Here is a 26,110-nt window from a genome sequence, read left to right as displayed (position 1 = left end):
CTCACTGATCGTCAGACTTGTACCTATGTCAAATAGTCTACCCAAGATACTTTATTTCAAGTACTTTTTGATGTATCTTGGTATCTTGCAAATACTTTTGATCGAGAGTATTTGATACTGTATTTAAATTACATTTCTGAGTATCTTGTGATCATTATCTCAGATGCATTTTTGACATTCTGCCATTTTCCGAGTTTTTCGGTTTGAAGTGGGTATGGCACGAGCACACGTGAACACTCTCTCGGGCAATTTAATCCTGCCGCTAGCTCCGATAAGCTACAGTGACTTAAACGAGCTCGTGAAAACATCGCTTCTGTGCCGATTGTGACTCATATTTCACCCCAAAATTCGTACCATGAAGGTTTTACCCTCGCCTTCCCGAAGGCGCCTTTTGTTTCCTAAAATTTCCCCAAACATCATAAAAAATAAGGGTGGTTCTACGGAAGATTGCCACACTGACGCGGAACGCAGAACTGGAAACGAGTCATGACAAGAATGCAGACTTCAGTGTCAAGAAGATAACGAATCGAAGAAAAAAAGAAGTGGACAGAAAAATAATACTTTTTTGTGCGTGTTGTAAATTTTACCCCTCTACGGCAAAACGTTGATTTTTTTTTTCATTTTTTCGTCAGTTTGGCACTTATTGCTTTCGCGAACACTGTCTGTAAGCCAACATTCATAAGCAGAGAACAGGACAGGAAACGAACTACGAGTAGGACGAGCTCCCAAAATGATAATAAAGCGTCCCCCAAAGTTGAGTGCCTTTCTAAACGCAGCCTATTTGAAGAAGGTGCGACCAGTGGGGTCGCTATCATGTGGACTTTTTTCGCTATCAGTTTACTCATTTCCGTATTCCAATTTCGATTATAGTGAACTACCCACATAGGGAATATGGATTGTAGTAAACGGTGTGCCTAAGGAGCACCGCAGCACGTTATATTCGGCGATGTCACTGAAGCTGAAGCGACCTCTTTCGTTTTTTGTTCCAGAAATGTTCTGTAACATGTAACAGTGATACCCTGCTCCTTATAGTTGGACTGCATAGAATAGCCCTACGATTTTTTTCTTCGTTTTCTGATGTTGCGTGCTAATAAACGTTCCACTGTGGTAAACTAGATTTACGCAACAGTATAATTGTGTTTCTCACTGACGTCGATACAAATATCGCAATGCGGAAGTATCTTCAAAAGTAAGGGAATTACATTTCTATGTATTTGGTACTCTCCTTAAGATACTTAACAGTTTAAGTGACTTCAGTGGTATTTTAAATACATTATGAAGCTGGTATTTAGTAACTTAACTTGAATACTTTTATCGAGTATTTTGTCCAACATCGCTAGTCGTACACAGCGGGCTGGGTGCTCCAGGGCTGCTCGGACTCTGTCAAAATTATGTAATCGCAAAATGGGCCCAACTGTTCCGATGTTATCGAGGGGATTTTTTGATGAGAAAAGCCAACAAAGGAAAGAGCAAACGCGCCGATAGGCTTGGGTACTTAGAGCTTCGAGCTGACCGTTTACAACCCAATTCAAGAAAAGCTGCTATCAAGTTTAAACTTCAACTACATAGATACTGTCACTCTCACTCGACTGTTTTACAAGGTTATTAACAAATCAGTTATCAGCTACCAAGTACCCAGGTGTCATCTTGAAAGTGATTAGAGAGAGACAAGCCCTCAAAATAGTTTTCCCGACACCTATTCGAAAAATCAGAAGCCTTCGATCATATGTTGGCGTAAGCGGGATTTCATTAGCTGCGCCGTTTCAAGGAACAGAGCTGATAAAAGAAAATAATCTTTTGCCGTTCCACCACACTAATGGACACATGGGAAACAAGTGACGAATCTTCGGACTTCTGTTGATTTAACTTCGTTCGCCAGCGACGAAAACAGGGAACCGGGTTCCAATTATGCCGTTTTCCAGCTCATTGCACTGCGTAGCTTCTCAATGAAAGGGTCTACATCAAACCGGGATTTCTACAAGAATGTCTTTTGAATCAAACTAATTAAGACGCTATAAATATAAGATACTGTGGGAACATATATTAGTTTCTTTACCCCCGTGTGTTTCGGAAAAACCTCTGGTCTAAAATACTTCGACGAAGAAACAAACATTTTATCCAGAAAAACATGTTTTAGTTCGCAGGTATTCTTGAAATGCATGAAAATGATTGTTCCTACTTAACGACTACATACGGATTTTGAATTTTATGAGTAGCGGTAAAAATATAATGCATATCATTTCATTTTGTTTTTCATACGCAAAGCTTCTTTATTACTGCAATTTCTTCATGAAAATTCACTTATTCAAAATAGTATGTATTAAAGAAAATGTTTGTAACGCTCGGAAAAGTGCTTAATTCCAGTTAAAATATGTGCTTTTGTAAACATTTTGGAGATTGATGTGTACAATTTTAGCTCGTCATAGTTGAAAAAATGCAGTCCTCCGATTGCATGTTTTGAATGGGCACACAACGCCAGAGGAACATTTTTTTTAAGTCCCTGGAGAGGCATCTATGTGAAAAATAACCCTTCCTCGAAAACACTTCATAGCGCAGTATTTTGTCGGTGATACACTTGGTGAGTTAGGATTTGAGGCACGCTTTTAGTTCGAGACGCTGTCCAAAAAGAAAGAGCTTTGTTCGGAATCGCTCCTCACCTGAGATTTGTCGCGTGACGTAAATAACGCGCTAAAAGGTTTTTTTTTTTTTTTTGACACTTTATTTTATTAAATATGCGTCCTATTCAGGCAGTTTGAATATTTTTGGGAGCCTTTAAGGGATTCAACAATTGGCACTCTGGTGAACACGAACTCAGAGTGTACTGTTGTTGGACAAACGACCAGATAAAACTGAACGTGACAACCTCGAGCTCCAAAGTTGAAGGAAACATTGTTTTAAAACCGGTGTTCACAATCTTACGCGGCAATGGCTACGGAAACACGATGCGATTGGCTCGAAGTTCGACGACAATCTGGCAGCCTATCGACAGACAGAAACATGAGAAAAAATCTTATTCGTGAGTAACAATGCACAAGAAACATTCGTTAATATTAATTTTTTTTTCCTGCGTCTCTTTGAGATTTATGTTGTTGGCCTCGGAGTGTGGCAGGTATTGCTAGCTACGTTTATTTTGCTAAACTATTATGAATGTCTAACCATGACGTCGACTTATATTATTTGTAAAACGAACTGTGTGTAGTTTGTATTATATGTTTGCGTATATTTCATGCTTCGATGTCATATACTTCTTCGTGCCTTAACCAACAAAATTCGGTTGCGACTTTTTTTTTTTTTTTTAATCAATAAATAACAAACGTGTTTCCACCATTCCAAAGAACCCGGGGAGAGCGGAATTTGTCCAGCCTGCATTAGGATATGCTATTCACTGGGAGCTTTCGCTGGCTCCGGATGCGTTGCACGCACGACACACTTATTTCCTCGCCAAGGGATTCAGAAGTATTGAGACAAGATTAAATTTCTTTATGCCCCGAGCCAGCTTCTCTGAGTCACTCTCCACCCCACTGGCTGTCGCCAAAGCAACAGTTCTTAACGTAGCGGCAAGCGGACGCGAAGCGTCAAGCTTACACGCACAGTTGCGTTGACACGCAGTCAACCACAATTAAGAGCCAATAGGAACGGGTTCCTATTGGCTCGAAGAGCGCCGCTCCGCCCTCAGAAGCGTTCACACCTGAATGCGCGCATGGGCCTTTAGTACAGCTGCTTGCGCTCTTTTTTGACTCCTTCCTTGTGGCGCCAAGGAAAAGCTTCAGGCTGCAGATCGCACTGTTCGGGATTCGATTACAGCTCCGCCTCTTAGGAAATCTCGCTAATTATGATTAGTTATGATTATGTACGATTAATTAGGGCTAGTCATGCCGTCTAACGCCTCGATGCTCATGCATTGTTTTGCTATGCACGCTTTATTTATTCATTCATTCATTTATTCATTCATTTAATGCTTTATTTAAAAATTTGTTTTCAAAATACACAAAAGTTATTTGGACCCATAGCCGTTAAGGCTAGTCCGGGGTCCAATCGTAATATAGGTTCAAAACGCGGCAGAATACAATGGACTCATGCAATGCGCAAGAAAACAAAAGAAATCACGTTCTGGAAAGTAATTAGCTTAATTTTATAATTGTTAAATAATCTTTTTAAAGAGGGCATAAAGTTATTTTCTAACTTTATATTAATAGGTATTGCATACCAAACTAGAGACCATAAAATTCAATCAGCCTTTGTCCATATGCATTATGGCATGGAGGTAAATTAAACATATAATTCGCTGCAGCCCTTTTTGTCTTCTGCGAGATCGAAATAAATTCAAAGAAAGGGGTTCATTAGACTATGATTTTACGAACTTTCTGAGCAATTTTTTAATTTGTAAATACAACTGAATGGCAACACGTTTAGCGATTTGAAAAGAGGCCTACTAAGGTTAGTGTTTCTTGAAAATGTTATAAATCGTATCGCCCGTTTTTGCAACCGAGTTACCGGATCTAAGTATGTAGCGTAAGTATTACCCCGGGACTCAATACGATAAACCAGCTGACTGTGGAGGAATGCAAAATAGAGTACACGCAAAGTAAATAAATCAAAAGATTAGCGCGCCTTTAATAATGTATAAAAAACATATGCAATTTTTGAATGCATGTGGTTAATTTGGCTTTTCCAGTGCATATCAAAATCAAACAGAACACCTAAATATTTAAACAAGTAACATGTTGTAGTTCTGTATTATCTATCTCGTCGTAATTAATCGCCTTTTTCTTGGAGTGAAGCACTGTATACTTAGGTTTATTTGGGTTGATTGTAAGTTGATTGCTCGGTGAACCATGTCAGTACCCTAGTCAATTCTTCATTGATTTTATCCTGCAATTCGCCTACCGGATCCCCAACAAAAATCAGTGCCGTATCGTCGGCGTACTTCTGAATATTCTAAAATCAATGGAAAATCATTTACCTAAAGAGAAAAAAGAATAGGCCCAAGAAATAAGCCCTGTGGCACACCAGTTAACACCGTTTGGGGGGTAGAGATAAAATTATTTATTACTACGCAGTGTTTACGTTTAGAGAGATAGCCATTAAACAGCTCCGACGTTTTCCCCCGAAAGCCATACTGATGGAGTTTATAAAGCAAGGTACTATGATTAACTGTTTCAAATGTTTTTTTTTTGTTTTTTTTTTATACCTAAATATACAACAACGGCAATTTTACTTTCATGGAGGGCTCTGTTGAGATGTTGAGTTAGGACAAAAACAGCTGAGGACGTGGATCTATTTGGTCTAAATTCGTGCTGATTGCGGCAAAATATGGAGTATTTAGTTATAAAGTCCTTTACACGTTTGCATATTTTTTTTCAAAAACTGTGGTAATTGTACTTAGAACTGAAACTGGTCTATAGCTGGACGGTGCCGGAGAATCTCCACCTTTAAAAATAGGTACAACCTTAGCTATGCTCAGCTCGTTAGGATATATTACACTCTCTAACGTGTGATTAAACAGAATTAAAAGATGAATACCTAAAATATCAATACTATCTTTTAATGGCTTAATAGTAATTGTACCTAGTCCTGCGGTTTTACCTATTCTAAGATTCCCAACTACTGATATTATTTCATTAACTTCAAGTTCTTGCATTACAAAGCTATTTGTAATTGGTGTCAATGACTGCTAGGAATCAGGTACGTACGGCAACTTAGCTGCGGCCCTATATTAGTGAAATAATCATTAAAAGTGTCTGCCGTGTTCCGTTCGATTAAATCAGGTAATACATGTGTTTATTTGCACAAAGGCCAATAGCATCATTGACTGTGTCTCAAATTTTTTTAATGTTTCCGTCCGCTTGCCTAATTTTAGATGAGTAATATTCTTTCTTTTTCTCAGCATAAAAACGGATCTGTTCCTGAAATGTTTAAATTGGCTTAAATAGTAATTATTATTTTTATGTTGTGTTCATTTATGATACCATTTATCTTTTTCCTTTAGTACCCCTAAAATTTGGCTCGTCATCTAAGGACAAACCGGTACATTGTATTTATTAGACGTCGTTTTTACATCACTCAGTGTTATCGCGTTTTTAAGACTAGTAAGAAATTTTTGGATTCGATGTCAACGTTTTGATTATAAGTGGAGTATAAATCTAGTGGTTCTAGTACCCTGCGAAGCTGCGCATAATCTAGTTTAGTGCGCTGTTCAGGACGACAAAATTTTCTTTTATGAATTATTTATTTTTGTAAAACAAGGAAAAATGACCAAATGGACAGCTATTAAGCTTGGGTAAACACTAGCACGGACATCTGTATCAGTATTGCAAAGCGCATGATCAATTAATGTACTGGAGGTGCTAGTAATGCGAGTAGGTTCAGAAATGAAGTTGCGTAAGTTGAAAGATCCTAAAAGCAGCGTATATCTATTATAAGTATCACTATAGCCAGATCAATATTAAAGTCTCCAACGACTACCAATGTGATCATTCTATCCTTTAGACAATGCCGTGAGTACTGTCTCGAATTTTACAAGAAAATAGTTTACTAACGAACTTGGAGGTCGATACACTAAACCGACTTTTACGCCATAATCAAGCTTTATAAAAAGTGTTTCAATGACATCATCACTAAGAGTGGCAGGCGATAGAACCTGGAAAACAATATTTTCTTTTACAAAAAACGCGACGCCGCCACCTCTTGTATGCGTATCACATGAAAGAGATGATAAACTGTATCCGTGCATAACAACGGTTTCATTTTTTTAAACAAATTTCACTTACTGCGATTACATCAAAACCAGGCACATGCTGGGAAACATGCCCAACTAACGAGTTAGAATTTTTTTCGTGAACTGCGTACAGTGTGCTCAACTGTTAAACATAACGCGGGAGCGGTGGCCGAAGCTGATACCAGAGCTGTCTAGCGATTAAATCAATGACGCGGCAGAGAATAAGCCGGCTCTTCTTGGGGCCCTAATCTGGACACTTGGCGGAAAAGTCGGCGAGAAATTCGCCGGCTATGATTGGCCGGCGCCAAGGTCAAGTGTGGCGTTGACCAATCGCGGCCTCCAGATTTCTCGCCGTCGTTTTCGCCAAGCGTCCAGCTTAGGGCCCTTGGTGGGATTGTCGCCACTCCCCGATACAATTATCGCACGACCTCCTCGTTCCTTTCTTTATCACCCACGCTTTCATTTTTTACTTGTTTGTTTTGTTGTTTGTTACAATCTGTTGTCACATCTACGCATTTGCCATGCCGGGCTACCATATCTCGGTGATCTTGCAGTTTCTCTAATAAAAACCACCTTCTTTAAACAACAAAAAAAATCAAAAAGCGGTTTTTTTATTGCCGAGTCACGCATCGGTGATTGTTTCGGAGCTGGGAGTGTAACTCCAGAAAACAGCAGCTGCATGAGCTTCCAGAGTGAGCTGCTAGGTGGCGCATGCAGTCTTTCCGGCCACCGCTCCCGCGTTATGTTTAACAGTTGAGTATACTGTACATTGCAATGGAAACTCAAAAGCTTATCTTCGTTCTGTATCAGTTGTTCAACATGCTGATAAGTGAAAGACGCAATAAACGTGGTAACACAAGTCTTTGCGTCAGGTTCAGAACAGTTAAACCATCCTGATCAAATCCCCCTCACACGTGATCTGCAAGACAGGCGAGTTATCAGTCTTCCGCATAAGGACCTTGCCCTGTGACACCCAAACATAATTCCAGTTTTTCTTTCGCTTTGCCTGACAAGCTTTGTTTAGTAATACCTTTTTTTGACACAAAAATGTTCATTTATCTAAAGTGGATCATTAGCCTAAAATCCAAGGTGGGTGGTGTTTAACCTCGTCTTCTTAGCCGCTGATAGCAGCCTGTCACGCACCCCACGAGAGGCGAACTTTACCACAACATTGGGTTTCTTTTTGTCCCTCGAATGTACCCAATGTACAACGTCGATGTCACTCTCAGATGTCTCGGTTCCAAGACATGTAGCAATTGCCCTCATAGACGCTGTCAGGTCCTCATCTGCAACAACTGGAAGCCCTTTGATTTCGACATTCATGTTCCTACTGTATGGTTTCAGTTCTACTATTTCTTTTTTTTTTTTTTTTTTTGCTTCACTGAGCTCCTTGCCGAGCTTTTGGTTTTCCTGGAGTAGCCGAGAACTTCGCTTTTTTTTACTTCCGTTAGCTTTTGGCGGAAGCCCACAACATCCTTCTTGACTTGCTCAACATCCGCGTTCAGGAATGTGATCGATTCTTGTATACCAACGAGTTCGGCATGGATTTCAGTGTTCGAACTTGACACCTTCGCGACATCTTCTTTATATATATCTGTCGAAAAGGTATCTAGCAAAACTACTAGTTCGCTTAGAACTCTGACGAATCCCTTTGTGCTATTGGGTGACTTATGTTGTCTTGACCTGTGTTTAACGGTTTTGTTAGGATCAAGTGCAACGCTTTCGCATGAAATCAAGTCCTTAGACATATATCTACGTTATATAAAACAAAAATAACCGTGAAATTTAGAAGGAAAAAACAACAGATATTTGTGAAAATTGACAGATCAATTTCTGTTGTTGTGATAATTCAATGCGTTATAAACTCTAAGAAACAAACTTGGAGGCATTCATTTCGTTCCGTCCTTGATTATATCGCAGAGGGATAATCACAGTAAACAAAGTGTTCCTAAGGTTTAAAAATTTGTTTTAAGAAAGGCGTAAAAGCTGGGCTAAGGCGGTTTGTGTAGGTGAGTTATGCGGCCAGGGGGACATGGTATGAGGAAATAATCGTTATAATAAGTAGGTTAATTAACTCTAGTTTAATTTGTGCAACGGGCGCAAACCTGTTGCACGAATGGATTGCGCGACGTAAAAACCGGCGCGCGCGGTTCTTCCGCCTCGTATTATCCGCGGCATCGCAGCACTGTGCCCGTTGTACGAGTGGTAACTACGCCGCCATACGCTTCCCACGTGCACCAAACCTTTCTCAAGTTTATTTATTTAGTGGTTTTTGATAGCACTCTGCAAGTTTCCAATTGAAACACTGTTTCTTTTCACTAGTTAAAGCGTTAATTAACACATATTGGTTAAATATCTGACTTATCGAGATGATTGGCGCCTATGATATGTCCCCCTGGCCGTATAGCACACCTGCACAAACAAATTTAGTGTAGTTTTTTTTTCGTATTCTTTAAAACAAATCCATAAAGCATAAAAAACAATGTAGATTTTACTGTATCTTATATTAACTAATTAAAATAAGACTGCCTCTTTAATTATGATATGTTATAAAATTTTCCTCTTGGAATGCTGGATAATGCTGCTATTCTTTGAATGACTGACAGTGTGAATTATTTAATTAGCCGATAAGCAAATAAATTCATACATAACAAGAAAAATAGAGGAGATTGTGTCTACTTCCTACGCTCTAGAAACACGAACTCGAAGAAAAAAGTAACGGCGAAACGCAATCCTTTGTGGGTGTCGTCCACTTCTTCGTTCAACAGTCTCAAGTTTCCACGATGTTAAAATAAATGCAATAGCTTTATGAAACATTTTTTTAAATGCTCTATTTGAAATTCTTTTTACGTTTTATGCACCAAACGTTTTATCTGTTTTTATAACAACTGTGAAATGAAGTGCAGTTTATTGTTCAATACATGACGCTGCCACGAGTAAAGGAATGTATCTGGTAACGTCTTTATCTCCGGTAACATTTTTAACTAGCCACCAAGAAATGCGTTTTAGGGTTCTCTAAACTAACATCTTTTTATCAACAAAATATTGCAAACGAATTAATTTAGCTTGGGGGTGTACACAAACCAAGCAATACGAAAGACAATAGGTGCTTTGCTGTTGTTAATATAAATGTCTTAACCATGAGAATGATATACTGAATTTTATGTCTATATTGAGAAAACGCACAGCCCTTTTGTAAGGTAAAAATAATCTAACATCAGTCTCCTGATTTTCTGATACTAATTGTCGAGTTATGAATTTAGTTGTTGTATCGTCTTCCCTCTATTGTAAGCGTGATCGTTAATGATAATGACGCTGTTAGAGTCAATCAATTGAATTTTTTAATTTTTATTTGGAAAATCGCTAATAAATAATGGGAACCATGCGAAAAGCTATGAAAAATCAAATATGTACAAAATAAAAAAATGACTTTTGCCAGATGCACTCTAGTTTACAATGAAGTGGTATAAAAAAGGTGTGACTTCTGTCTAAAATATCTATCTAAAGATGCACCCAAAGTCACACTCCGTAATAAAAAAAAAAGCGTATTCCGTCTGCCGCTGCTCAGTAAAAAAACAATATCAAGAACGGAATAAGACCTTGCAATTTGATTATAAGTAACAGATTGTCCAACATTGATTTAGCAAAATTCCGTTAGGAATAAAATTTTGTGTTCTAGAATCGGGAAAAATATTCCCCTTCGGGCACAGGCAACCACCGGTGCACAATAGCATGCAAAAACACGGCAACACAATAAATGTACTTTCCCCTAGGGGTTCACACGAGCTTTCTTAATTAAAGTCACGTTATAACGTCAGCCCTTATATTTTCATCAAGCTGAGCTGCCTCCATAGACAAAAGATAGAAGGAAACAAACAAGCGCCGAAGGGGCGTTTGAGTTGTGACTAATTTTTGTTCCGTGAGTTCGCAGAAATAATGCTTTACTCTCGTCTACCACTTTCTAGAGCGCAGCTCTTAGGCGCCCATTTCCGGTTCGAGCGGCGTCGGCGTCGGCGTCGGCGTCGGCGTAACCGCGCGTTGTATTATGGGAAACGTCACACAATGCACCGCGCCGAAACGTCGCGTGAGGATGCGCGTTTCGCGCGTGAAAGGAGGGCGGGAGGAGAAGATGGTACGGATAAGGAGGGAAGGCATGCCCCCTCCTCCTCAAGAGCTGCGCTCTAAATCGGCGTTACAGGAAATTGGAAACGTCTTTAATTTTTTTTTTTCTTTTTAGGAAATTTTACAAAGATATGTTTTGTGACGTGAAGTGTTGACCATAAAACACACTACTTCCTTGGACTTTAAAAGGATACGACTTTTCGCCCCGTGGCAGGGCAATCACAGCTGCCCCCAGGATCTTCTTGGCCCCTTATCCACTTTACATACGCTGCTATGGGGAGCGGTTATCATTATTGTCGCGCACGACAAAATTCATGCCCTGTATAGAGGAGCTTTTAGCATGGCAGAAAATCCCTCCCATGGCTTCAGTCAGTAAGAGACGCGCCTGCACCGCGGCAACCGGCATTAAGAAGAGTCCTAACTTTAACCTGCTGTAAATGGGCTGTTACTCTTTGGGACAGCTCAAACCGTAGATTTTCTCCGCAAAAGATTGGGACCCGAGCAATGGTGCATGCTTCCTGAAGGGCCCCAGGGCATAGGGAAGTATCCATGGCGGACTTGCCGACAGTAAACGCGCTCCTGCTTCATGACAACCAGCATTGGCAGGTAGACTAGCTGAAACCTCTAAAAAACAAGTGTTCTTTTTTTTTCTTTGGGGGGGGGGGGGGGGGGGGAATTTTTGGAACGTGGACTTGGTTCGCGAACCATTGCGACCGAAGCAGCGATTCTTCTCGATCAGGTAGGTTCGAGGCAAAGGGGTATATCCATGCTGGGCTACTCACCGGTCCTGCAAAGCGTTCGAAGGGGCGCCCAGGACAGCGGCCAGGCTCCAGACCATGAGCGCGAGCATCGTGGCCTGTCCGAGCACGCACTGTCGCACCGCACGGGCTGCGGAGCTCACCGCGAGCGTGGGCGGTGGCAGGAGCAGCTGGCTCATGTCGTCGCGCGAAGGGACGGCCGCCCGCGCCTGGCGGTACGAGGCGGTACGCGCGCCGTCTTGCAAGGAAGTGTCTACTCGTTCAGGCGGTGCACACCGTGGGTCAAGGGCGAAAGGGACTTGCCATTTTCCTGCCAAACATTTATTTAAGCAAAAAAAAAAAAAGAATTCGGGAGGTAGAGATGTGTTCTAACATCATTCATTAGTATTCTTTCGTGAATACACACAAGGCCGATGTCCCATGGGCGCCGAATGGCGCCTGCATGTGCCGCACAAAGAGTTCATTGAAAGCGGCATAAGTCAGGTTCCTAACTTGTTCAGCTCCCTAGGAGCTCTGTCGCACGTAGCAGGTGCTCCAGGAAGAAGTATTCCGCAGAACCTGCTACGTGCATCCTTTTGGGGAGGGCGTGCTTCACGAAGAGGACGAGTATGTGTTATGTAAAAAAATAAGTTCCAAATACGGTCACTGCTAGCAAAAAACTACCTTGGCACGTAAGTTAACCATTTAATGATCTGACAAAAGCAGAAAATGTGAGTTATGCGTATTCGGAAATCTGTAAAGGGTCGGCATTAAGTTAATCCTTTACTTATAATGTAGCACGAGTGCTACATACGAAAAAGAAAACATTTCTGTATGTCAAATCAGGTGACTCCCTTTAAAACAAAGGGTTATAACAATATTCGTAAATACTCTAAAACGATGCGGTGCCACGTCTGCTATTTATTGTTGATCAGTCAAAGATAGAGACCAAGATTTTTGTCTGAGCGCAGTTATACAAGTAAGGTTGTTTTTAAGTTGATGTTATATAATAACTCCTTATTCGCATGATTCTTTTAATTAGTATTTTTTAAATGAATACACACATCTATCGAACTATGTCAATGAAGATCTGAAAATATCGGACCTGTAGTTACACTCATACTGTTGAATTTTGGTACGTAGCACAAGTGCAACGTCATGCAGGTGAAGTACTTCGTTTGACAAGATCTTCTGGCAGTTGTCACTTCCAGCGTTCGCATCGAGGACGCGTGCTTTTCTTGGTTTCCACAGACCCGAATTGGTTTGTGCTGTCTCTGGTGATTGCAAGCCTTTAAACAGTGTATTGCTCGGGTTATGGAGCAGAACCTGAGTATGCTGACAAGCGCGACAGATGGTAAATGTCTGTTTCATTTGTTTCTCCTTTTTTTAATGCATTGACTAAAGCGCATGTCCCTCTTTATAATATAATTTATCTTTCATATGGTTACCGCCAAAGGTTCCGAGGCATTCTATGAAACCCAAGCCGTGTGTCCCGAAAGAGCAAGGCCGCTCTCTGTCTGATAACGATGAGGAATGTAAGAAAAGGGTTTGGTCTCACATATTGAATGTTATTTCATGCGGACATTTTACATGAAAAACCTGGCTATAAACTTTTCAATCGGAAACAAGTGTTCTAAGAGAAGCTCAATTACAAGCAGAGGCACCCAATGGCGACTAAGCTACGTTTATGTATATCAGAATTCAAAGAAAAAGATATAAATTAATATATATATCACACCTCGGAAGAGATCAGGCCCACTGGATCGACAAACCTTCCAGTCAATATGTTGCAGCAGGATGCGCACCGTACCACTTTTGTAAGTTATTATTTCACGATGGGGTTCGCAACCACATTGAGCAAGATATGCTATTCTACTGCACAAAACGTTGTCCTGAGAACGCCTTTGAATTGCGGAAAAATTCACTTGGCTTTTTGCTGTGATATTTCTATACATGGTTCTAGTCAAGATGCAAAAACACCAAACGCTGGTTTACCTCGTTCTGCTTCAGCATGGCTGCTAGATTCACGAGTGGGAAACTGGTCGAAGAAATCACGCACCTCCCAAAAAGCAGTTTGGGAAGTTGAATGGGATAGCACGAAAGAGAATATTTCTGTCGACGAGCAAATCGTTCTTCCCGAAAGATATTCTTCTATTGTTGTGTATTTATATTCGACTGTACAATAAATGCATTCTGTTTATTACATTCTAATGCATTGGTGTTGTTTTTAATACAAGCTGTATCTTATCTACACGAAGTAGCATGTGTTAAATTCCTAAATTTACCTGGCCCCATGTAAGAATTCTGTAATTTTTCTGATGCACTTTGCTTGTTCTCATTAGTGTCATAAATAGTAGAAAATTTATATTAGCGCAAAATAGTAAAACATAAAATGTAGGGTTGAAGTATTAATATGAGACCCATGACGAACCCCAGGTCACTGCAGCTAAAATAGCTTTTAAGCCTATGATTGCATATAAATACAAAACAAAATAATTTCATGAAGTCGAATATGTTTAAAAGCAAATCATTAAGGGGGAGGTAAAACCATGTTACGTAATTTTATAATGATTAATCATTATTTATAAGAATAATAGGTTCGATACTATACCACGGGAAAGAGTTGAGCATGTTGGTTACACATATTTAGGAGACACCAGCTGAACAAACCAACCAAACGAATGTGAGGAGAACGAGAGAGACGTATTCAACCGCTGGACTACATTTAATTTAACATTTACATTTATTATTATAATCTAAATTTACATTTTCATATACAAAGTTTACATTTCATGAAACCATCGACAGGCTAGGATCAATCAAAACCACTGGATCAAAACCTAGCTCGCGTCACTTCTTCCTTTTTTTTCCTCATTTTTAAACTAGGGCATCCTGTTCGTCTTTCTACTTATGGGCGATACCTCCACCTCGCAAGAACGTCTTCTCTTCTCTGGTTAAAGTCACAAACGGTGAACTAACATGTATGTCCCCTTTCTCTTTTACGTTTAAAGCTTCCAACACCTCACGTGCGAACCGGTTTTGATGGTGCCCCATGATGGTAACTTTGTCTAAGTTTGCCTTGCACTTGCAGTCACGGCAATGCAGGGCTAAGTCACCTGCTGCCGTCAAGTTCTTTAAACTATCGGAATGTTCCCGAGTCCTATCGTTTATACACCGCCCGGTCTGTATGATGTAACAGCGGCTGCATGTCAGGGTATGTGGTATATAACCTCCTTGTCGCACTGGGCATAAACGGTCCTGTGAGTAATGCTGTTGCTGGTTTGGCCCCGATTGGCCATGCGGCACGGCGAATGGGCTTTATTTGGTGCCGAGCACAGCAATTGTACCTCTTGCCAATTTTCCATCTTTTTTAAACTATGTGTAATCCCATTAATATATGACACAACCACAAACGGTCTTCTTGTCTTCTTTTGCTCTGTGGAAGGGTCGTTGCGTTCGCGTGTCGTCTTGATGGTGCGGCCAATTCTTTCGCACACGGAGTCAACTACTTGTCGAGGGTAGCCCGCGTCCTCGAGTCTGGATATATGTAACTCAAAGCTTCCGGAAATCTGATGCTTACATGATCTGTTCAGGCTAGAAAACAGAACTTTGACAGCTACTGTCTGCTTAACAGTTTTGAATGCTGCGACAAGAAGGGGAGAAACCCTTTGCCTGAACGGGCTTGGTATCTTCAGCAAACATGACCTGCTCTGAACTCCAAAACCAAATCAAGAAACTTGATGGTCTTCCTGACTGGAAGTTCATGCGTGAAGGTGAGCTCCATGCATGACTGCTGAAAACTCCTCAGGATGTTGTTGAGGCACCCGTCGATATGATCGTCAACTTCTGTAGTGCATAAAATGAGGAAATCATCTACATACAAAAATATCGCCGGGATTCTCAAATTCTTAATACTTTCTTGGATGGCACGCCAACACGCTCAGAGGAAAAACTTCACACTGATGTGGGGCCACCTGGGGTCCTATGCATACGCGATTTCTCTGTACATAGCGGCGATCTTCGTAGGCCACCACCGTGGCTGATAGGTAATAGCGCGACAGTTCTAAGAAGGTATCCACTTGAATCCCTGCCGTATTCTGGAATGATGTGAGGCCTTGGTCTTCTATGATTGACCGAAGAACTTGTAGTAGACGTGCATGCGGGATGGAGTAGAACATGTCTTGAACGTCCTTGCAAAACCCAGACACGATGATGTTCCTTTTTTCTTTATGAAAAGATATCACATTTTCAGAATGGGAAATCCGGAAAGGGTCTTTGATCAAACGAGGGAGATTTTTTTGGAAAGAAATTTAGACGCGCAAGCTTCCCACGTGTTTCTCTCCGAAATTATTGCCCGGAACGGACTTCCCTCTTTCTGAGTTTTGGCTGAGAAGAACACCACTAACTGGTCAATCTTGGCTGCCTTGATCTTGCAGCAGAACCCACCATAATGGTTACTTTGTAATGTCGTGAGTATGGCTCTTTTTGTTGCTGTTGTTCTATTGACTTCAACCGGAACGAACTTCTTGTTTGTGGCTCGAAGGGTTTTTCTCCAAAAGCCCCTGAGTCAAGAACTACAAAACCTCCTCCCTTATCGGAAAGGCAAAGATTAAGGTCCTTGCTTCTCCGCTCTTGTATGGTAGGTTCAAAGCTCAGACGTGGGAAAGCTTGATGTTTAAGGTTCGCGAAAACCTGAATCCCTTGCTCAATGACCTGTGGGCTTCTTTCAAGTGCTGCTTTGGCAGCTATGTTCCTTACGAGCGCTACTTGGTCAACGGCTTCAAGCTTAGGTGCAATGGCATATTTTGATCCGTGCTCTAAAACATGTTTAGTCCGCACAGTTAGAACAAAATCCCCAATCAAATGTGATGGAGACATTTTTTGGATTCGCTTGGTTTTGGCAATGTAAGGACAGATGATGACGCCGTATCGGAAGAAAGCGAGAAATCCATACAGTCGAACCCGGATATATCGAACTCAAAGGGGATCGTAAAATAATTCGATATATCGATAATTTGATATACAAAAATATATTAAATTAAGCTCCAGTTGAAATTTCTGCGCGTCTCTGCCAATATCGAAGGCCGCGACAAACGGGATCTTACCTAATAGAGCCACTAAGAGTCACTAAATACAGTAGAGGTTAGTTGGGGAAGATAACAGTGTTTGCAATCGTTTACGTGCGCGCGACGCGCGACATTCGCACAGCACCAACGACACAACATGATTTAAAAAAAAAGAAAGAACGGAAAGAGCGAGCTGCATAAAAACAAACAAAAAGCTCGATCCATAAAGTAAAGCTAAGCAAGCAACAAAAAAGAAACCTCACTAAATTCAAACAACAACAACAAAAAAAGAAAAGCAAAAGAAAAACGCGCATCGCAAAAACGGCGAAAGAAAAAAAAAGGATAAGGCGTTCAAAGTGCGATTGCTCAACCGTGGTTGTCGACACACTCAACTTGACAGACTTTTTTTTTTTTTTGCTTTTATTTTGGGGTTAAGGAGAACTCCCTGCATTCCCTCGCGGGCGAGCCTTTCCCTTTGCCATACTCCACTTTTTTTCCTTTTTCTTTTTTCTTTTTTTTTTTTTTTTTACGGGCGCTTTTTTTTTTAGAACTGCTTTTTGTCGAGTATTTCCGTGCGCGTATGCTGGCTTGGCGCAATCTGACCGCGGGAGTTGCAAAGGGCCGCCGTGCTTCGTTCGCTATATCGAGTGTTCCCGCCATGGGAGTCCATGAAAGTTCGATACAAAAAGACAACGCTCCTATACAATTACATGCGATTTTCAAGGGGATGTTTGGACTGTTCGATATAAGCAATAATTCGAAATACCCGGTTGTGATATAACCGGGCTCGACTGTATATTGTTTAGAGTGTCGTTGGTCGTCTTTAGGTGATAGGAAAAGGCAGAGTGACTCGGGCATTTGACACGTAAAAAGTCAGTGAGAAGATGTACCTGCCGCCATTTTTCAGACCTAAGTATCTTCGAAACCCGCTGGGCGTGTCCCTGCGATGGCTTAACCGCTCCGAAGAAAGCCAGCACATCCTTTAGTATGATATTCTTCCGTATGCAGCGTGTGAGCAATCTTGCTTGGTAGATGTTGTTTGCGATGAGGAGGCTTAGCCCCGCAGAATTGATGGGGTGGAAATTGAACATGAAAGAACTCAGGTAATTAGAAAGAAAACTAACCACGGGAAAGAGTTGAGCACGTTGGTTACACATATTTAGGAGACACCAGCTGAACAAACCAACCATGCAAATGCGAGGAGAACGAAAGAGACGCATTCAACCGCCTGACTAACAACTGCATTTAATGAAACACTTCATCTTCATCGACAGGCTATAGGATCAATCAAAACCTAGCTCGCCTCACTTCCTTTTTTTCCTCGTTTGTAAACTACCCAGGTAGCACAAAAATGTGTTGTGTCTGGCCAGCCTTTGGCCAGCCTTTGGCCACTCCCCGGCCAGTTCCGCCACTGGCCCCCGGAGATCAAAAGATCACCGGCAAGCGTATGGCCACAGACAACTCAGTTTTCCTTTGGCCACTGGTAATAAAAAGATTATTGGCAAGATCAGGAAACAGACAACTAAGTTTATCTCTGGCCGCCGGTAATAAAAAAAAAAAAGAAAGACCGGCAAGCACCTGGTCACAGAACACTCACTTCTCTCTTGGCCACCGGTGTCCAAAAGATGATCCGTAAGCGCATAAGCGCCAACTACGGGGGGGCAGTGGGGCTCGTGCCCCCCCCCCCCCCCCCGGACGGCTTCACGGGGGGGCAGAGCCCCCCCCCCCCCCCCCCCCGGCCCCGGCCCGGGATTTTTTTTAAAGAGCTTGGCTTGGGTCTGCGCCCATCGACAGTGGGCTGTTGGCCGTCCTGACTGGCAGCTATTTCACAGGGGCCTGTTTATTCCCGCTTCTTATTTCCTTTCAGGCTTTTAAATGGTGGATCTCGGGACAGTGACAGGTCAGACATTCAGTGGAAAATTCCCCTCAGACGGAGTTAGATGCGCGGAATATGTTGTCTGAATGAACAGCTGAAGTGCCCGCTTCAGCTATGACAGGCTAAAAAAAGTCTTGAAAGCGTCGCGACATTTCTGTCGGTTTTTAGACAACAAAAATGCTTCTGAGAATAGGAAGCATCCCCGACACAGTGAGTCAGTGACTGATTCTGCAGACCTGCTCGCCAAGAAAAAAATTTTAATTTCTTGCGCGTCTACAAATGAATGCTCTTTCGGCCAAGAAAATATTGTACACGTTTTTGATTGGTCAGTGAAGGGCTTTACTACCAGTCTTGTCACCGAACAGCGACTCGAATACTCGTCCAGAAAACAACTTTTGGCGGAAAAATTTGTAACCCCAGCTTCGCACAAGGTATAGTGGTATCAAATGGTCTTTGCTACCGTCTGAGAATTATTTTTGGCCCTCTTAAAATTGAAGTCAGACGTATAATTAAAGCTTCTTGTGCCACCATTACCCCACTTTCCCCTGCTGCATGTGTTAACAAAATAAACAAAACATGACAATAAAATACACACCAGAAGCCAAATAACAGCATCGCAAAACACAACAAAAACAAAGGGACACTGCTTTGAAACAAAAGCCTGTAAGGAAGAGAGCGATTGGGCCTTCGGAGTCTCTACGAAGGCCAACTTTGGGGAAAGAATAATCATCATGCCCGATACGTGTTCCTTTTGTCATTTTTAAAACGTTTGTATGAACAGTGCGGCGCTAGGCGGCACAATCCGCTCCCCTTTTCCGTTTTATTCTGAATAGGCTTCACGAACATTCCCAGGGAAGGCATTCATACATATACGCCGCAAACAGTCAGTAGAATAGCAAGTGCTTGATCACTTCCTCTGAGGCAAGGTCACCGGAGCTTATTACCTGTGGAAACTATTTTATATTAACTCCCTGGGTTGAGGCTTATTTGACAAAGAGACGGAAGCAACTGAAGGATCGTGATTGGAGTCCCAGAATAACGAGCGGGGCCAAGCGAAGTTCAATTGAAACTTAAACCGTGAGCCGACACGAACACCGCAAATGGAAACCTAAACTCAGAACCCATTGACATTCTTGAAACGTAAGCCGTTCTCATAGGAAGTCGACTCGCCCAGTTCCGACTCGGCTAAGAACGTGACAGTTCGTCCGGTATCCTGTGTAAAAATTAAGACGAATGGCTCTCCGATGGGTCCCTGCTGTAACCAAAATATTAAAATATTTTGGTTACAGCAGATTCATTTTCTCCTGTTCACCATTTTCAAAATTAACACTTTTGGTGCGCCTGCGTATCCACTCGGGGAGTTTGGTACTATATGGGCATCTCAAAATACACTTTACACACAAAATGGCCCGCAAAATTTAGATCCTTGGTGCAACAAGTAGGAATATTCCTGAAATACGTGTTTTACTGGTCACATTTATGCAACAAAATTTTAGACCCGAACTACCCCTGCAGAAAAAAAAAAAAGATTCGCTTTTTTGTACTGGTAGTTTAGTCTTGCAATATGTTTGCATAAATGTGGCCAGTAAAACACGTATTCAGAGAAATTTCTACTGGATGCGTCAAACCGCTGAAGTTTCCGGGTCATTCTTTTGCGGAGCGTCTTATTTGGGGACACCAGGTAGTTAGCTGTCACAATGTCCGTGTCCGTTTGTTTATGTCCTTGTCCCTTTTTCTCCAGTCTCGGGTTTACCAAAATGCTCGGTAAAGGCTCCGACTGCTGCAGGTGACCCTTATGGGGAGAACCCACGGAACAAATAAAACAAGGACCTTCTCCTCCTCTCCCCCCCCCCCTTTTTTTTTTTTTTTTGAGCCACATTCCGGGTCTGCCCCCCCCCCCCCCCCCCCCCCCCCGGGAAAATGGAAACTCTACGCCGCTGCGTAAGCGTATGGCCACCGATGTATCATTTTTACTCGTCTACCGGAGACAAAAAGATGCTTTGCAAGCATCTGGCCCCATCGCACACTGTTTTCTTCTGGCCACAGGAGTTCAAAAGATGATCCAAAAGTATATGGCCACTGATGCAATATTTCTGCTCAGCTACCAGAGACAAAAAGATGTCTGGCAAGCATCTGGCCACAGAGCACTTTCTTTTCTTCTGGCCACCGGTCTTCAAAAGATGATCCGGAAGTGTGTGGCCACTGATGCTTTAGTTCTGCTCGGCTACCAGAGACAAAAAAATGTCTGGCAAGCATCGGGCCACAAAGCACTCTTTTCTTCCAGCCACAGCTCTTCAAAAGATGATCCGAAAGAGTGCGACCACTGATGCATTATTTCTGCGCGGCTACCAGAGACAAAAAAAAAAAAGAAATGTCTGGCACCACAGGGCACTCTTCTTTCTTCTGGCCACAGGTGCTCAAAAGATGACCCGAACGCGTGCGGCCACTGAATTATTATTTCTGCTCGGCTACCAGAGACAAAAAGATGTCTGGCAAGCATCTTGTTTCATGCCCTCAGCGTCTAAGCTTTGAGCCGTGATTCGACTGCGTTCGAATTGGTTTTTTGTATTTATTTTGTTATCTCGCGGTCCGCACTCGAGCAGTATACGCTCCTACATGAGTGGCAAAAAAAAAAATTGGTTTGCTCTTTATGTTTATACAGCCTTGGTGGAGGGATGCGCCTCAACGGGTAATCGGTCACTTAGCTGTAGATGAGAAATTTAGCTAGTGCTGTACAACCGCTAACCTGGGATTTTTAACGTGCGTCACGCAGTAGTGATCACACGAACGCGTGCCGGTACGAAACTCATCCAGATCGAAACGGTTTGGGGCGGCGGGGATCGAACCCAGGAGGTTCCCAGCGCAAGCTTTCGCTCCACGCTCCGAGCTGAGACGGGTTAGCCCACTCGGGCTAACGCGTCTCAGCCTCCCCTTACATTAGTGGCAGTTTCGGACGCTCAAATTTATACTACGCAAAGCAAGTCCTGACAAGTCCCATTTCGCGGCCCTCCCTGGGCAGTGCAGGTGGCCATTCAAAGCAGCAGAAGTAGATTAGATGCTTTGTCCAACCCCCTCTGACCGCGTCTTCTGATAAGCCTCCCTACCTTCTTTTGTGCTTTCGTGTGACTGTGAGCGAGTGCGAAGGTCACTTCCAGCACATCAGAGGGGTGGTGCGAAACATGTGACCGCTCCCCCGCAGGACCAAAAACGCTTGGACGAAAATTTGTCACGTGACTCGCTCTGACGGGCTCACTGGGGAGTCTTTACCCTATGCCAAGTTATGGTTAGATGTAGGGGCAACGTAGGTCCGGTTTCCAAAAGCGCCCGTCTGTGTTCCACTGATTTTTATGCGTTGCAGTCGCAGCCGTGGATTTTCGTCGTGAACGGCCGAAATACATTCATGCAAACTTTCCGGGAGTGGCCGTTTATTTCTTCGGAGTTTATGGAATCATAGTGCTGTGTTTGTTTGATGCCTTTTGTCAAAGAGCTGCTCATCGGCGGCCGCGAGACATCCGTTGAGTGTGATCGACCGCTGCCGGAATCAGATTATGCATCTATCACGAAAGAGAGTTGCTCATCGGCGACCGCGAGACTTCCGTTGATTGTGGGCGACCGCCTTCATCCTCGACGTTGTGTTTGTGAATCGTTCTGTGCTGCCCGAATCGGATTATGCATCTATCACGGATTACATGAGATCGCTGTTTTATTTGTAAGTACTCTGCAAGCATGCTTCTGATAGTAGTCCTGCTTCCATCTCAGTAGACAATTTCATTGTATACAAACATAAACTGCCGATTACGTCCCAAGCAAGACATAAAAAGGAAAAATAAAGGAAAAAATGCAAGTATCAAATAATTTTTTTTAGCTTTTTTCTTGAGCTCCCTTTTGAAAGAACTGGCTCTGGCTAAAAATGCATAACTGTTCTTTAGCCAAGATGGTTGTTCAACTTTGACCATAGTCCAGGCCTTTAGATGTCTGGACTCTGGTCAAAGTTGAAGGGCCTGAGCCTGGTCTCAATTGAATAACCTATCCATGGTTTTGTTTCTGAAATCGGCCGCACCGGCAAACGTTCGACAGCCTGGTTCTGGCCGAAACGAAATGACCTTACTTTGGCTATGGTTGAACAGCCATAACCTGGTCAATGATGGACGGCCTCAATCTGACCAAAGTTGCGCGGCCTTGATTCGGCCAGAGTAGGACGGCCTTCATCTGACCAAAACCGAACGGCCTTAATTTGGTCAAAGTTGAACGGCTTTAATTCGGCCAGAGAAGGACGGCCTTTATCTGGCCTACGACCTCTTCTAGGTCGTGATCTGGCCAAAGCTGAACGGCCTTTATTTGACCAAAGCTATATGGCCACAATATGGCCAGAGTTGAACGGCTTAACTGCGGCCAAGGCTGCGTGGCCAAAGGATAGCCAATTAAAACCAGCCAATCAAAGGCCACAGGCCGGCCATCCTTTGGTCGGTCACATTTTCAGTGTCCGGCCACCTTTCGGCCTCTTTTTGGTCCAGGGACGCCGCCAGGATCTTCATAATGGGGGGGGGGGGGGGCAGTGGGGAGGCGAACTAAATTGGGGGGGGGGGGCAAGGAGGGGGAGGGGGGGAGGGAGGGGAAGGGGGAGGTTGCTCTGAGGTGCTATTGCCCACGGGCTTATCGAAGATAGCCTATGCGGTGTGCTCATTGAAAAGGGAAATGTGGAGACACGAGAAGGAAGAAGGGGGGGGGGGGGGGTATCACAGCAGGGACCTCTGCTCCCTGTGCTCATACTCCCAACCAGGTTTTACTTCCCTTTCTGAGACAGTCCGGAATTCGCCAGGCTCCCCTTCGTTCACGTCTCCGGTCTCCGCTGAAGATAAGCACCGCAGAGCGGAATACGGAGAGAAAAGCCAGCAGGCGTCACAAAGGGGAGCTACTGTTTCTAACGCGCTTGATAGCTTACTCGCCCGCAGTGCGACTTCCAGTGGCTGGAAGTTAATAGAAAAAAAAAGGCATGAACGGCTCTAAAGTCTGGACACTCGTTACACTGGGTCTTTAAGGATGCGGTCCCACGGCAGCCATCTTGAACAAGGCGTTAGTTCAACCAATAGATGGCGACACGCACCCGTGGGGTGGCCGAAACATTGGTTCACAGTGGGATGGCTCGAGCATAGAGTAATATAGTAGAACGTAAAGAGTGGCCACTCGGACCCTATCGCGGCCCAGAAAGTAGGTTTCACGGCAGCCGCCAGCTGGCGCCATAGTGCCTATTTATTTACATATTTGTTATATTTGCACCGTTCATAAATTGTTCTATCTTAATTTAGAAGCTTTTAAAATTGTTAGTAGCTTCGAAGGTCAGAGAAAAATATTCCAATGATTGCGACTTCCGCTTGGGCAAAACGCCGCCATAACAGCAGCCTGCCCAGGCTCCCTGGGTGTTGGGCTCGGCGGCTCGGGCGGTCTGTCTGCTGTTCCTGTCGTCAACGATTTCTCGGTGTTCACTTCGTGGAAAAGGTGAGCCATTTCAAAACACTATTACGCAACCACATGACGAGTGTTTCACGTGTCTGTTGGGCGTCAGCGTCTTTCGGGCTCACCGCTTTTCTCTGTTCCATCAGATTTCATAGCGTGAAATGCGGCAGGGCAGAAGCGTCTGACGCTGCAAACACGTGCGCGTTGTCTTCAGCGGCGCTGATTCCTTCCAGCTTTCACTTCTCAAACGCGCGTGCATTACATGCTCATTTAAAGCGTCGAGCTGTCTCTCGTAGTTGTTTCTTTTTTGGCACTTACGGTGAAATGGAGCTGTGCACACAGTTTCTGCGGGGGCCGAGAGTCGGTGACGCCAAAGAGAGGTCCTTAGACGCTTCGCTCAATGTGGTGTGGTTTCTTCATCCTACTCGCACGAGTTTTTCCTTCTTTGCGTGAGGTTTTGTCCTTATTAATGTTGAAAGTACATACCGCAGCACCGTGCTTTTAATTTGATCTGGTCGAGAACAGCCAGCTCGGGGAAATGAAATCACAGGTGAGCAAGGCATCCGATTATCAGCGTAATTCGGTGCACCCTGCGCGCTGGAGTATGCTGGAGCACCATAGTGAACCATAGTATCATGAGGCGCCGAAGCATTGGTTTCACATCGTCCGAGTTGGTGTATACTAACATGTAATTCATCTTTTTATTTAAGGGCGCTGTTCGTGCACCGTGGTTACCTCGTGATTTATACAGTACGAACTTGACCTTGTGTTTTGTATATTAGTACAGTTTATTGCGTCATGACCAGCTCCCTTTTCGCAGGCATATCAGAATCTCACGGCGCCAATTCTGTAAATTGTTTTCTGCAGCGCACGCCGTCGAAATGCCCAGCTACGGTAGCTACTGCTGCGTAGCGTGGTGCTCTAACAACGGAAGAACGTGCAAGAAACCGGGAACAAAGTTTTTCCGGGTTCCACGGGACAGCAGGTAGCCATGGTTTTCACCTGTCTTTGTTCTAAAAACTTACTGGATGACTGTTCAGCTGTCAAAGCGAAAAACGGAACGTTTGTTTCTTCAAAACTAGTTTCAAAACTGTAGTAAGGGAAAAACTTGGGCGAGTTCTTTTGCATAGGGATGAATAAAAACAGTACAGGCGAGACGAAGGAACAGAGCTCTGGAGTACTCACAGTACCAAGTTTTGCTCAAACTACACTAAGGTGGTTAAGTAACACAGTCACTTACCAGCCGTGGAATTGTTATGTATTTCATTTTTCTTAAAACTGTACTTCGTAATCTCGCACATAGCCTGTACTTATGAGAAAATAATGTATAGGACACTACTGTGTGTTTGCCTTCACATCAGCACAGACGTAACACTTCACTGAATATATCATGAACAAAAATAGTTGTCATTGAAAATTTCTGCTGTTCTTTTTGTGACATCCTATAACTTCGAAGGAACAAATAAAATTATATATCTGTGATGAAGGGACAGAGGCATTCCAGTTAAACAGAGATGGCCTATGTATTAACCGCCTCTGGCACTTTAATGTCCAAGTCATCTTCAGGCATTTATATACCTGTACCACATGTCACAGGTCTAAGGCGTGGGTCGAGTACGCCAAGAGACATGACCTCATGGACAAACCGGCGGCGCGCCTATATGCGAGCTACTACGTGTGCAGCGACCACTTCACTGTACACGACTTCATGGACCCTGGACGAACGAGGCTCACAAAAACAGCAGTGCCCAGTGTTCGTCCCCAGGAACACTGGCAGTCTGTGATATGTCGTGGTAATGCTTTATTCACTTCCCGATGTATGCAAAATATATAAGTAGAAAAACTTGGCTTACATGTAACTCTACTTTCACTGCTTCGTAAGCTCTGACGTTACTCTTACTTCTATCTAGCATCAGTGGTATGGTCACGTTTAGGCGATCGTGTCATGTTTGCGCATCTCCATCACAATATCGTGTGTTCACTTAGTCTCAGTATCATTGGTTTTGGAGCTTCCCTAGCTCCAAACCTTCCCATCATCTAGGAATGTTTTGTTTTTGTTTCAATGTCCAGAACGTGTTGACTGCTGTGTTACACCCCCAACACTGCTGCTTTCGTATCCAACATTTTGTTAATTGCA

General features: G+C 43.1%; 1 protein-coding gene and 1 long non-coding RNA gene across 2 annotated transcripts in view; one reads left to right on the top strand and one right to left on the bottom strand.

Annotated features, from left to right (window-relative positions):
* Positions 1-11,689, bottom strand: part of LOC8033550 (cubilin) — a 264,814-nt gene extending 253,125 nt beyond the window's left edge. The window contains exon 1 of the mRNA XM_042291012.1: positions 11,623-11,689. Coding sequence (XP_042146946.1) covers positions 11,623-11,678 — 56 coding nt within the window. The 5' untranslated portion in view covers positions 11,679-11,689. The remainder of the gene's footprint in view (positions 1-11,622) is intronic.
* A 12,216-nt stretch (positions 11,690-23,905) lies between these two features.
* Positions 23,906-25,736, top strand: LOC115328720. Its single transcript, XR_003919985.4, has 3 exons — positions 23,906-24,015; positions 24,841-24,958; positions 25,570-25,736. It is a non-coding gene; the product is annotated as an uncharacterized LOC115328720 (long non-coding RNA).
* The last annotated feature ends 374 nt before the right edge of the window (positions 25,737-26,110 follow it).

This window comes from Ixodes scapularis, unplaced genomic scaffold (genome assembly GCF_016920785.2).
Source record: "Ixodes scapularis isolate PalLabHiFi unplaced genomic scaffold, ASM1692078v2 PGA_scaffold0__279_contigs__length_252992795, whole genome shotgun sequence".
In the NCBI taxonomy this organism is placed as follows: domain Eukaryota; kingdom Metazoa; phylum Arthropoda; class Arachnida; order Ixodida; family Ixodidae; genus Ixodes; species Ixodes scapularis.
The sequence above is the reverse complement of the archived record's forward strand: the minus strand, read 5'-3'. Positions and strand labels throughout refer to the sequence as shown.